The 13,137-nt window shown below is 42.0% G+C and overlaps 1 protein-coding gene across 7 annotated transcripts in view; it reads left to right on the plus strand.

The window, feature by feature from the left end:
• KIF13A (kinesin family member 13A) overlaps nucleotides 1-4,748 on the plus strand; it is a 206,805-nt gene extending 202,057 nt beyond the window's left edge. For all 7 annotated transcript variants that reach the window (XM_075585633.1, XM_075585635.1, XM_075585634.1 and 4 more), the window contains one exon: nucleotides 2,766-4,748. In XM_075585633.1, coding sequence (XP_075441748.1) covers nucleotides 2,766-3,052 — 287 coding nt within the window. In that variant the 3' untranslated portion in view covers nucleotides 3,053-4,748. The remainder of the gene's footprint in view (nucleotides 1-2,765) is intronic.
• Nucleotides 4,749-13,137: the final 8,389 nt, after the last annotated feature.

A 13,137-nucleotide genomic window follows, 5' to 3' on the forward strand; every position in this document is an offset into this window, starting at 1 on the left:
CCACAAACAGGACCTTCCTCAGGGTCCACTACCCTATTTTCAAACCTGAGTGCTGTTTGCTGATTCCCGTGCGAACGGTATTGTGTGTTTATTTATTTGATATGGGATATGCAACAATTGGAGTGCCGGCTATAAATATATTTATATTGTGATGCCCACACCACGTTGCAGTTTCTTTTATCCCAATTTAAGGCTGGAAACACTGTATTTTCTATGCAGGGGTTTATTTACAGGGATTAAATCATATACCAAGAGGCCCACCGTCCCTTTATGAAAACCAAATACCTACCCCCTCACAACTCTTACCTGCGGCGCGGTCTGCAGCGTGGTGCGGCGTTCCCCGTCTTCTCCCCGGAAAATTCTACTGTTTCCCCTGCAGGTCCTGAAAAAAATGGCTGTGCGCCGTCAAATAACACCGCGTTGCCATGGCAACGGGATACCATGGCGTCATGCAATGGGGCGCTGCGTGACGTCACATAGCATCATTTGACGCCGCGCGGCCTTTTTTTTCAGGACCGGCAGGGGAAACAGTAGAATGTTCCGGAGAGAAGACGGAGAACGCCGGACCCCGCGGGCCGCACAGTGAGTCCAGGCGGGCCGCATGCGGCCCGTGGGCTGTATGTTGTGCAGGCCTGGCATAAAGGAAGGGACGCACATAACTTTGGCCAAACTGCCTGGGTGCACCGGAAGCATACAGTATACGAAATACATGAAGACAGGCACTCACAGGAACATATACAAATGAAAAACCTTTATTACGACTAGTGTTGTACCGAGTCCTAAATTATACTGGATAACGGGTACCTTTTACCCAGGCTAAATGAGACATTTTGCCAGGCCGGGTAGCAGGTACCCGGCCAGGTAGCATAGACTTACCTGCAGGCGGCTGAGGGTGAGGAAGACCGCTTCGGAGGGTGAGGAGGATCGCGGCGGCATAGTGGGAGCAGACACCCTGGGGCGGTGGCAGCAGAAGACGTCCTTGTTGAGCCTGTGGGAGCAGCGGGAATACAGCACACAGCTGATGCCGGTGGGAGCCGGGGAACCATGTGACCGGAGCAGGAGCGTTCCTATTGGACAGCCGGGGAGGAGCTGGCTGTAAAATAGGAACGTTCCTGCTGCGGTCACATGGTTCCTCGGCTCCCACAGCATCAGCTGTCCTGTGTTCCGCTGCTCCCACCGGCTCAACAAGGACATCTTCTGCTGCTCCCACGATGTCGCCGGGGTCCTCCTCACCCTCCACAGCGGTCTTCCTCACCCTTCGCCACCGGCTACAGGTAAGTCTAAACGTTTTCAGCTGCTCTGAAATTACCCAGCGCCGGTTCCAGCCCGCTGCGGCCCAATCCGGGTAATTTACGGGTAGCTGAAAAAGCACCGGGTACCGGGTAATTTCCGGGTACCCGCTACATCACTAATTATGACAATGTTTTTGGTCCCATTACAGGACATCTCTCCATATGTATGTGTGTGTGTGTGCTTGTTTATATTGTGCTAATATAATATACCCTTTGGTGAACTATTGCACTTTATCACTAATTTATTTTTATGATTTATTTTTTATTTTTAGAATTCACTGTCGAGATAATTAGCGCTGATTTTCATGTTTCTAAGCTAGAAATATATATATATATATCAATAACACGAAAAAATTAGGATGACGCCTAGGTCAGATCAATCTTAAATAACAATATTGGGATGTTGAATCTATTAATTATATATGGTAACTAAATAGAATATCTATTAACCCTGTGAGAGGTATACTAAGCTGGAAATAGAACTATGGGTAGCTATAATAATAAAAACTGCATAAAACATAATAAATCTACTGCTAAGCCAATAAAACTAAATACAGTACAGTATATAACAAAATCAATAAATAAAAATAATAAAATGCCCAGAAAACTTGGCATAAAAGCTTATAGTGATCAAATGAATCTTGTAAGTCTACCCCCAGGCTGTACTCAGGAGACTGGCTGCTTGATCCACAGATACAATCAAATCTTCAAAGCAAAACCTAAGAAAAACAAAAGAAAACAAGCGCCCGCTCCTAGTGTAAAGCCAATGGGGTGGTTTATTTCTCTGAAAAATTTAAAGTGCACACTCACAAACATCCGATGTGTTAAAGCCGTTTATGAGTAAAACTCATGCTCCTAGGACGTGGCTCCACTGAGTCTGGTGTCCTGTGTAACTCCTGGGGAACTCCCTTGGCTCTGCCTACCTCCAAATCGAGTCCTCCGGCAATGCAAACGGTTGAAGATAGGTTCCACCTCCAGGATACTCCTCCAGATCAGCCTCCTCTCCTTCATCAGGAGTCCCCTGATGAAATCAGCATCTAGCTGAAGAAACTCGTAGGGTTGTCACTTGTATTATTGTTGCTGCTGCACAACATCAGACAAGGAGGCTTTCAGCTGATCTGGAGGAGTATCCTGGAGGTGGAACCTATCTTCAACCGTTTGCATTGCCGGCGGACTCAATTTTGAGGGAGGCAGAGCCAAGGGAGTTCCCCAGGAGTTACACAGGACACCAGACTCAGCGGAGCCACGATTATATATATATACATACACACACACGTGTATGTATGTATATATGTATGTATATATATATATATATGCATATATATATATACATATATATACATACATACATACATACATACACACACACACACACACGTAATGGGAGCACTGACTGGACAGGAACAGGGTATAGAAGTAAACGAGACAAGAATAATATAACAGAATTAATGTTGTATGTTATTTGCATTTAAGGCAAGCACAACGGGACGGTGAAAGGCAAGGAGTACTTCTGCTGCAAGCCAAAGTATGGCGTGTTTGTCCGTCCCAGCCGGCTCTCAAAAGCACTTGGATCAACAAAGAGAGGCAATACCGGAACGTCACGAACTCAGCCATCCTCAACCGCAGAGAAGCACAATAGTGCTACTCTCCGAGAATCCCCAGCTCGCACGTCAGGAGAGGCAGCAATCTACCAGTCTGGGAATGAAGCAGCATCTGCTTTTTCTAGGAAACAAGAGAACAGGAAATCCTGGATTAACTAAAATGCAATATTTGCACTTACTACACATCTCTTGTGTGGAAATCCGTATGGGTTGGAAAAAGAAACACACTATTTTTGTACAGCTGTACAGTTTTAATTTGTCCTTCTCGAGTGCTTACTTGGTGGAGTCCAGGACATCGTTCTAACCGTTTTTAACGCAATCAATTCATTCATTTGTCTGCCTTGTAGGCAGGTTGTGTGGTGCACACTAAAAGCACGATTAAAGGTAATTATGTAGATAGATGACAGGTACTGGTCTATTTCTTACATGATGACTTGGGAGCTATATTTTAAAATCGAGGGGAAAAAAATATTTTATTAAAAAACAAATAAACAGGATATACATATCTGTACAAAATAAGTTCCAGTATGCTGTTTCTTATTTACCAAAGAACCTGTGTTAAGCAGAAATGTCTGCCGATATCATTGTATCATGTTTTTTGTACTGGGTAGAGTTGTAACATGGCCATATAAATGATAGTAGCTACTGAATGAGCACCACACTGCCTTATTTATTTGCTCTTTTAACTCTACCAGATGGGGCAGCAACATAGGGCAGTGCATTATAGCCCCTTTGGCAGCATTTCATGTTCGGAGGTGAAATGTATACTCTTATTACTTTCCTCTAATCCTACTGTTACTGTATAGCATGAATGTATAGGCAACTGTTGTGACCCACCCAAAGCTTTGTGAGACTGGAGTGGTTACATACAGTATACAGCACAGATTAACTGGCTTCAACATCTTCTGTTGACCTTGTGTCTACAATCCATGTGCCTCCTCGTTGTTATTAGCACAGTTACGACATTCTAAGCCGGTCTAGGTTCTCTAGGCTTCCATTTACCACATACTGTAAGTGCACAGTTATTTGTAGCCAGAATGCAATGGGATTGCCGATAGAAAACAAGAAACTAACCTGAACTCTCATAATAGTGTGATGGGGTCAGGTTGGCAGTAATTGTGATGCTGGCAACCAGCCCAGTGAGGTGAAGCTGGAGTTACTGGAGCTTTATTTCAAAACAGGATTACGCTTTCTACATAGCCTTCAATTATATAGGGTTTTGGGAGGATGCAACTGTTTAACAGTTCTTATGGACATGGATTTCCCACCCCTCCCCAAAGATGAACTTCTGTTTTAGTTAATGAATTGAATATCTCTCTGCTTTTATTCTCGTTGCCTTCCATATCTGCAACGCTGACAGCCAGATACACTCATCTTGCACTTACTAAGCTTACTTACTCTTATCCTACAAAGCAGTTTGACTACTTCAGCAGTATTACCACAGTGAGACCAGGAAATGAGGCGGTTACTTCTGTGGAGGGAAGACGCATTCAATATAAGACAACATAGCAGCAGTAGTAAATCTTGGGGCACCTTGTAAATAATTGCTCCCCTGGCACTGAAGTTGCACATATTTGCACTATCCTTTTCTAGACAGATATTAAAATATATATATATACTTTAACCACTAGCAAAATGCAGCTCTGGTCTCTTCAAGTAATTACTTGCTGTAGTGGATGTATTCTTGCCATTAATTCATATTAATGTTTGTATAGATGTCTGAAAGCTGTTGGAATTTTCTAAAGCAAGAAATATGAATTTGTACATGAATGACCTGCTGTACCCTTTCCCCCCATTTAGCACAGCATTGAAAGAGTCTGTTACCTAGGACCTTAATGAAAAGCTGCTGCTCTTACATCATTTGTTTTGTTTCTTTGTATTTGATAGAGTAATCCTACTGTAGTGTTTTGCTGTTTACTGTACAAAAATATAATTTATATTCGGCAATATTGTCATTTGGTACATTATATTTTCTTTGTTTTTTAGAATACAAACTGTCTCCTTTTGATGTTTTTCCCCCCTCTGTGTAAATTTGCTGTGCTGTACTTTTCTGAACTACAGTGAATGAATGATTAATATTTGTGCTGAACAGCCTGGAATCTGACTTTTGGTAGGTGACGCTTGGGGACGATAGAAAGTCAAGGCCTCATGAAGCTGCCCATGGTCTCCAAAAGGGAATCTTTCACGTATAATACTAATGCTAATTTTCTATTTACTGTATGGCCGTGCGAAAGGCAAAAAACAGATTTATGGCCAAGTTAAATCTGTCCCTAACCAGTTACTGTACATCGGTTTAGAGAATCACTTTGCTACTCGCAGTAAAGAATCGTACTCCAAACACAGATATTTCTGCTTCTAGACTCTTGCCTGGGGTGTTGTTTTTTTTTGTTGTTCCAAAAGCTGGTGTCCCACATTAAGAAGGTTTAGAAATGATATTCCCTGTTTAATTATCCCTCGTAGGTTATTTCACCCGTCTCTGTGGTCCTTATTCAATATTCAAAATGCTAAGAAGCTGCTTGCCTGTGCTAGAGAAGATGTTAGCCCCATTCTTATGAAGATAGCTTAGCTCTTCTCAAGCTTTATAGCCTGTGCACCGAGCCCTGCGGTTAGAAAGGCCCCGCACTCTTCCCACAACAATTAAACTGGTTGCCGGGGGAGAGTGCAGGGCCTCGGTAACGCTCTTACCTTCTCCTTTACCATCTCTTCCTGCAGGTGGTGCCATGACAACGGGACATCACGTGACATCGTGACACCATGCGGCGTCACGTTGCTATGGCACCACAGGGTGCCCCGTTGCCGTGACAACGTGACGCCACATGACGTCCCGTTGTCATGGCAATGTGACACTATTTGACGTCGCGGTACCATGATACGACCCTGCAGAAAGACATGGCGAAGGACAAGGTAGGCCCCGCACCACTCTGCACCGTGCCCTGCATTATTCCCAGCCTGCCCTGCTTACCATGAATGTTAAACTACTGATAGCTGCACCCAACAGTAAGATATGTATACAAAGGGCCAATGTTGGCAGATGAATGAGGGCAGACCAGATGCCAAGAAAGAAGTGCTGCTGCTCGATAGTGGTCTTTCGAGTGACTTAATAATACTAATAATAATAGCAAGTATAGCGCTGCTAGTTTTACATAGCGCTTTACAGAGACATTTTGCAGGCACAGGTCCCTGCCCCGTGGAGCTTACAATCTATGTTTTTGGGGCCTGAGGCACAGGGAGATAAAGTGACTTGCCCAAGGTCACAAGGAGCCAACACTGGGAATTGAACCAGGTTGCCAAAACTTAGTGCCAGTCAGTGTCTTTACTCACTGAGCCACTCCTCCCTTCAGGTAAGTATGTCTAGAGGAAAAGAGCACAAGAGACGCTTGTATGGCGTAATTAATTTAATTGGTATAAAAAGAAAGGGTTCACATTTCACACTCACAATTGATGTGTCCAATCACAAGGTAAAGTGTGGAGTCTGGTCTATGAGTGCAGCAGTCGACGCGTGCTGGTTCTCTCATCCTGCGGGGGGTCGTGGCCGGCGTGTCAGCGTCAGGCAGCACTCTGGAGTCTGGGGATGATGACGTCACTCCATCAGCCATCCACTGCATCTCACTGTTCAGCTCGATCTGCCCAATAATTCTGCCTGCAAATATTATTTCTTTCGGTTAGCAGTTGATATGCTTTGGTGGGGGAACGTCCAAAGTATTTAAAGATCAAATTATGTGATAATAATAACTTTATTTCATGTAGCGCATTTCTCCCAATGGCACTCAAAGTGCTTCACAATTACAGTATAGTGCGTGGTACGCAGCACACAGGAATTATTACAGTCCTAGCCCAGACGTGATTACAATCTGTTTTTGGTGCCTGGGGCATAAGGACTTACCCAAAGTAACAAGGAGCCGACACCAGGAATTGAACCAGGTTTAAAACTCAGTGTCCTTGTTCTCAGATTCAGCCTTTAATCACTGAGCCGCTCCTTCAGCCCTACTGGGGTAGAGGTGAGGGAGAGGTGAGGGAGAGGTGAGGGAGAGGTGAGAATTAGTCACTTTCTTTATTATTTCTTATTCTCTTAGTCGTGTGTAGCTCGCCTTCTCTGTTTACTGGCTGCTAACTAAACTGCACTTGCTTAGTGTCTGTAAGACAAAAAGGATTAGTAACACTCGCCTCTTACATGATAAGAGTGTGCCCCACGAGGGGAATCCTGAGAAATGTGAGGTGAGGGCTATTTTTTTTTTCCAGATAATCATTATTGACAAGTGGGTGAGTCCAAGCCCTTCAATGTGCATGAAGGTGAGTTGCTCACTGTTTGGAAACTCACCTGCAACTTTGAGGAGAAATATAAAACACATGAAATGCATATTTGTAATTGCCTCTAATAACTGCCGTTTATTGTAGACAACCAAATTTTATGGTTTTTGGCTCCGTTGCCATATAATCTGATAGTGAAGGAGTCTGTATTGAAATCACATTTGATGTGATCATGAAAAGCCTCAGCACTTTCCACCCAATGCTTAAATGTTTCAGTGTTATAAAGAAGACTGGTATGAGAGAGGAGGTTTCAGTCCGGGATGTACAAAAGGGTGCTAGGCCTTAGTGTAACTTAAAAGCATAACGGCAGGCTGCAACCTAAACATTGTGTTAAAAAGCATTTTGAAGTTTGGAAAAGGGAAAATTGGCCTTACCTCCTCGGGAGGAAAACAAACTTGATCCAGAGATATATAAAGATATCTCCTCATCTCATCAGATCAGTGTTGGGAATAGCATTTATTAATAATAACCCCTACACAAGACTTAGACATGCACAATATCGACTGAATTAAGAGAGGGAAAATGTGTGTGCTGCTATGTTGGACTGAAGGACAAGAAATGTGCTCTTTCCTCCCTATACAGAGAGCACACAAGGAGAATTATTATAGCAGTTAGAAAAAAAGGGAGGGATAAACACAGATCAACTTTGAACATTCAGCTTGAAATGTTTGGTAAATGTATGAAAAAGACAAAAGACAGTGCACAACTCTCATGGTGCAGTAAATTCTATTATATGAACTATAGTGAAGCAGGTGAGTATTGCATGTACATCCAGTAAAGTTACTCAAGCATTACATGTTAGGTACATGCAGGGCCACAGACAGATTTCCCGGAGCCCAGGACTACAGTTCTGACCGTGCCCCCCCCAACCCCCCCTGTTGCGAGCCCCATTTTACACCTTGCGAGCTCCCTCTATTTCCCTTCCTCTTCCCATATATTTATCTCACTCAATCCCTGCCCCCCGCCTCACATGTATTTCTCTCCCCTGCGTCTCACTCTTACTCCCTCACCTCTCTCTTCTGTCCCTAGGTCAATTACCCTAACGCTCACTCATTCCCTCCCCCTCACACAATTGCCCCACAATTAGATACCAAAAAACTTCCCACCCCCAACCCCCAATGCAAAAAACTTCCCACCCCCAAATACATTCCAAAATAATCCCCACCCCACCAAATATATACAACCTCCCCCCCCCAAATACATTTAAAAAAAACACCTACCCAATACATATATATAAAAAAACAATAAATATAACCCCCAAATACATACATATATATTTCATAGATATATCTGAGTGCTTACTATAGGGTCTTCTTTGTGTCTTTGTGTGTATGATACATACATGTATATTTTCTCCCCTAGCCCCTACTTTCTTTACACCATTCCCTCACACCCCCTCCGCCCACCTTCCCTCACCTCCCAGTGTTTTCAGCCCAACAGCGCCTGCTGCTCTTGCTCATAAGTAAAGGAAAAACTTCAGGCGGTTCACAGCTAACCGTGGGGGTTCAATCAAAGGTATCCAAACGCAATCAGGAAAAAAGGTTGTTTATTCAGTGCATTTACAAAAATCCTTCTGCCACAGAGAAAACTCTGACGCGTTGCGTCCACCAACAGGACTTTGTCAAAGAGTGACTGGTCTAGCCCACAGTGAAACCAATATAGTGAATCTTAAGCTCCGATTGGAGATATTAGATAGGTATGCAAATACAAGTACACCTGCTGAATAATTAACTGATCCCCTCCGTAGAGGTACGCCAGTATTTAACCCAATAAAGGTAATCACATAATAGGGCTCACTGCAGACTATATACAAAGCAGTAGAAAATACATGTTTAAAAACGGACAAACAAAATAATTAAAAGCAAATATAACCATGTTGACCTATCGTAAATAATCAACATGTTATATATAGAACCAGAATCCACGTGGCAAAAGGGCAACATAAAAATATAACAATAGAAATAATAAAATTAAAAGGAATTAAGGGGCTTATGCAGAGAGGAACGTTAAAAAAGTTTAAAATGGCTGTAAAATAGCCACAGATTTGCCGTTAGTGAAGGTGTTATGCAGAGAACGTCGTTAACTCATTTCGGCAAAAAACTGCAAATTGCCAACTTTTCCTGGCTATTTGAAACTCGCCATACTAATGCACATATTGGCGTGTTCCAGCGATTCGGAGCTTCTGGAATACCACGCTATATTAGCATGGCGAGTTTCAGGTTCTCGCCACGAGTTTGGCGAGTTTTACAGCTCTGAAAAATTTTCTGAGTACTTTTAAAAATCGCGCCATTTTCTCCCGAGTTTAAGGATTTCTGGCTAGTTTTTTCGCCAGAAGATGGCACTATTTCCTTATCTATGCTCTCTGCATGAGCCCCTAAATCTATTACAACATCAAAAAACAATTATACATATTTAAAGAAAAAAATATATATAATCAAACCCAAAAATATATATAGAAATCATTAAAGATTAGAAAAATATACTAATAAAAACTATAATATATAAATCTAAATCAATTGTTTAACTTATTAAAAATATAAACATATAATATGAAATCAAGAAACTTACATATAAGATAAATTGAACATAATAGTATAAACTAAAGAAAATAATAGAAAAAAAAGAAACTAATGATAAATAACCAAATCATAAATATAAACATAATAATGTAAACAATATTAACTTGAGTTCCCACTCCACATTAATACCGGTGGGGCATAAAGTGTTCATGGTATAGATCCAAAACATTTCTCTCATATTGAGTTTATGTAATCTATCACCTCCTCTAGGATGTACACTCGCATGTTCTAGCCCTGAAAAGGTAAACTTAGCAATGTCACCCTGAGGACAGGATGAGAAACGGCGTGACACCGGATGGGACAAATCTTTTTTAACAATAAGTCTTATATGTTCCTGGATTCTGAGTCTCAATGGTCTGATTGTACGACCTATATAGGACATTTTACAACCACATTGAAGATGATAAATGACGTGGCTAGTATGACAATTAATAAAACTCCCAACACGATAGTTAACACCGCCGCTAGAGATTTTCTTTATAGCTTTAGCATATTTACAGACAGAACATCTCCCGCAGGAGAAAAAACCTTTAGGAATATTCCGTAACTGAGATCTTCGAGGGACCGAATTAAATAAACTAGGTGGAAGATGAGAACCTAGAGTTTTCGCTCTTTTATAAATAAACCTAGGCCCTCCTTGTATAATGGACGCAATATCTCTATCCAATGTCAATATCTTCCAATGTTTAAGAAAAATCTATCTAATGGATTGTGATTGTCTACTGAAAGGATGCTTGTATTTAATAATATCCTTTCTATCCAAAGAATCTGCATGTTCAAATGCTGTAATAATATCTTTATCCTTATAACCCCTCGGCCGAAATTTTCTGCCATAATATGAGATTGTGAGATAAATGTCTCATTATCAGAGCATATTCGCTTAAGCCTAATGAATTGGGCCTTGGGGATACTTTTGATCAAAGAAGGAGGATGACAACTAGTTGCACAAAGAAGTGAGTTCTTAGAATGAGCCTTTCTATAGATATCAGTTTGTATATTCTTTTCATTATCAATGAATAATGTAATATCCAAATAGTTTATGTGGTGCATATTGTGCGTATAAGTGAAATGTAAGTTTAAATCATTAATATTAAGAGTGTTGATAAAAGTGATAAGTGATTCAGAGTCCCCATCCCACACCAAAATAAGGTCATCTATAAATCGTCTATAGAAAACTATGTGATTACGAAATAAATTAGAATCGTGATAAATGTGTAGTGACTCCCAAAGACCCATAAAAAGATTAGCATACGACGGAGCGAAAGAAGAACCCATAGCAGTGCCTAATTTTTGTAAATAATAACGTGAATCAAACATAAAATAATTGGGAGTTAATAAAAACGTGACAGATTCTAATAAAAATGTGCATAAAGTGATGGAAAGATCCGATAAGTTAAGAAAGTGTTGTATTGCATTGATGCCATGTTTATGTGAAATAATAGAATACAAGGAGGTCACATCCAATGTGACCCACCTGTATTCCCGCTTCCATTTTAAATCTTGCACAGAGTTGATAAGATCTGATGTATCTTTAATAAAAGAAGGCAGTTGACATACTAATGGTTGTAAAAAACTGTCCACATACCGCGATAAACCATCTCCCAAAGATCCAAATGCTCGCCACTGTGGGTTGGCCAGGAGGGTCGACCAGCGATTTATGGATCTTTGGGAGATGGTGAAATATGGGTAACACGGGATGTGGACAGATCAAGAACTCAAATTCCTTGTGATAATAACCTCAAGTATTTTACCCATATCCAAAAGTTCCATAAGTTGACCCATAAAATCCTTGGTAGGATCGGCCTTAAGACATTGATAAAGAGATATATCACTCAACTGTCTATATGCTTCATTTTTATACTGATCAGCTGACAAGACCACTAGGGCCCCTCCCTTGTCAGCATTTTTAAAGACAAATCTATCATCCTGGTACATTGTGGATAACATATGCACTATTTGGAGCATCAGTTTCTTGGAGTTTACTCTTTGATTATTCTTGCTCTTGCTCATAGCTTTACATTGCGCTACGTGTGTGCATTAGCAGAGTCTACCACGGACCCTGCACTGACAATACAATGCTGCAATTCCAGTCATGACCACGACTATGTTATAGCGCTATGCATGCTGTGACAAACGGCTTACTCCGGGGCTCCGCCGTCTGTCCGGGACTGTTAGAACACGGTCTTTTAGGGTAGGTTAAATGATGAGACGTCACGTACTGTTCCTTTAAACAGGCTATGCCTGGTTTATTTAGTCCCAGGCACTGAGACTGCCACAGTGCAAACAGTATAAACAAAACCAAACAAAAAGCTGCTCATCTGAGCGATAACTTAAACTTAGATATTCCCTGACTCAGGGTTGGAAGTGGCTTGTCCACTTCCACCAACAAAATAAGTATCTTTGCAGTCTTAGATAAATGAACAGAATGATTGAACCTGTTTGGGGAAGAGGCTTCTTCCCCTCTGTACTTCAGCAGCCTTCCAGCCTCCAGGCTCTTGGGGGAGAGGGAAGAGCAAACAGGAAATCAGTCTTACATACCTGATTTCTAATTAGCATGAAAGGTGACAGAAATCAGGCAGCAGACAAACTCTGGTCTGGATCTCTCATCCCTCAGTTCCAGCGCTTGCCAAGCTGTGGGATGGAGTGCATGTATTATAAGGCTGCACTCCCAGTCCAAACAGGATAGAAACTGTTCAGTATCCTGGGAGCCCTATATATGGAATTTATTACCATCCCCTGGTTTCTGTCACATATCCTCCCCCCCAGCTCAGACCTCGAGGGATGAGCGACCATGGATATTAGGGAGTGCATCCTTGACAACCCGTCAGCATTGCCATGTTTGTGCCCTGACCTGTGTTCCACAGAAAATGTAAAGGGTTGTAGGCTTAGGAACCACCTGGTCACTCTAGCATTCTTTTCCCTGTTTTGACACATCCAGGTAAGGGGTGCATGATCTGTGACCAACCGGAATTTTCTCCCCAACAGGTAGTATTTGAGCGTCTCTACAGCCCACTTTATTGCGAGACACTCTTTCTCTACTATGGAGTAATTTTTCTCCTGGGGATTTAGTTTCCTACATAAATAAAGGATGGGGTGCTCCTCACCTTGAGACTCCTGGGAGAGTACCGCCCCCAGCCCTACCTCAGATGCGTCGGTTTGGACTACGAACTCTTTGGAGAAGTCAGGTGTGACCAACACTGGTTGGGCACAGAGAGCTTCTTTCAGGCTTCTAAAGGCCTGTTCGGTTTCGGGGGACCACTTTACCATTAGCGGTCCTCTTGCTTTTGTGAGGTCGGTTAGTGGGGTTGCCTTAGTTGCAAAATTGGGAATAAACCTTCTATAGTACCCTATTAACCC

The sequence above is a fragment of the Ascaphus truei genome, chromosome 2 (genome assembly GCF_040206685.1).
Source record: "Ascaphus truei isolate aAscTru1 chromosome 2, aAscTru1.hap1, whole genome shotgun sequence".
Classification (NCBI taxonomy): domain Eukaryota; kingdom Metazoa; phylum Chordata; class Amphibia; order Anura; family Ascaphidae; genus Ascaphus; species Ascaphus truei.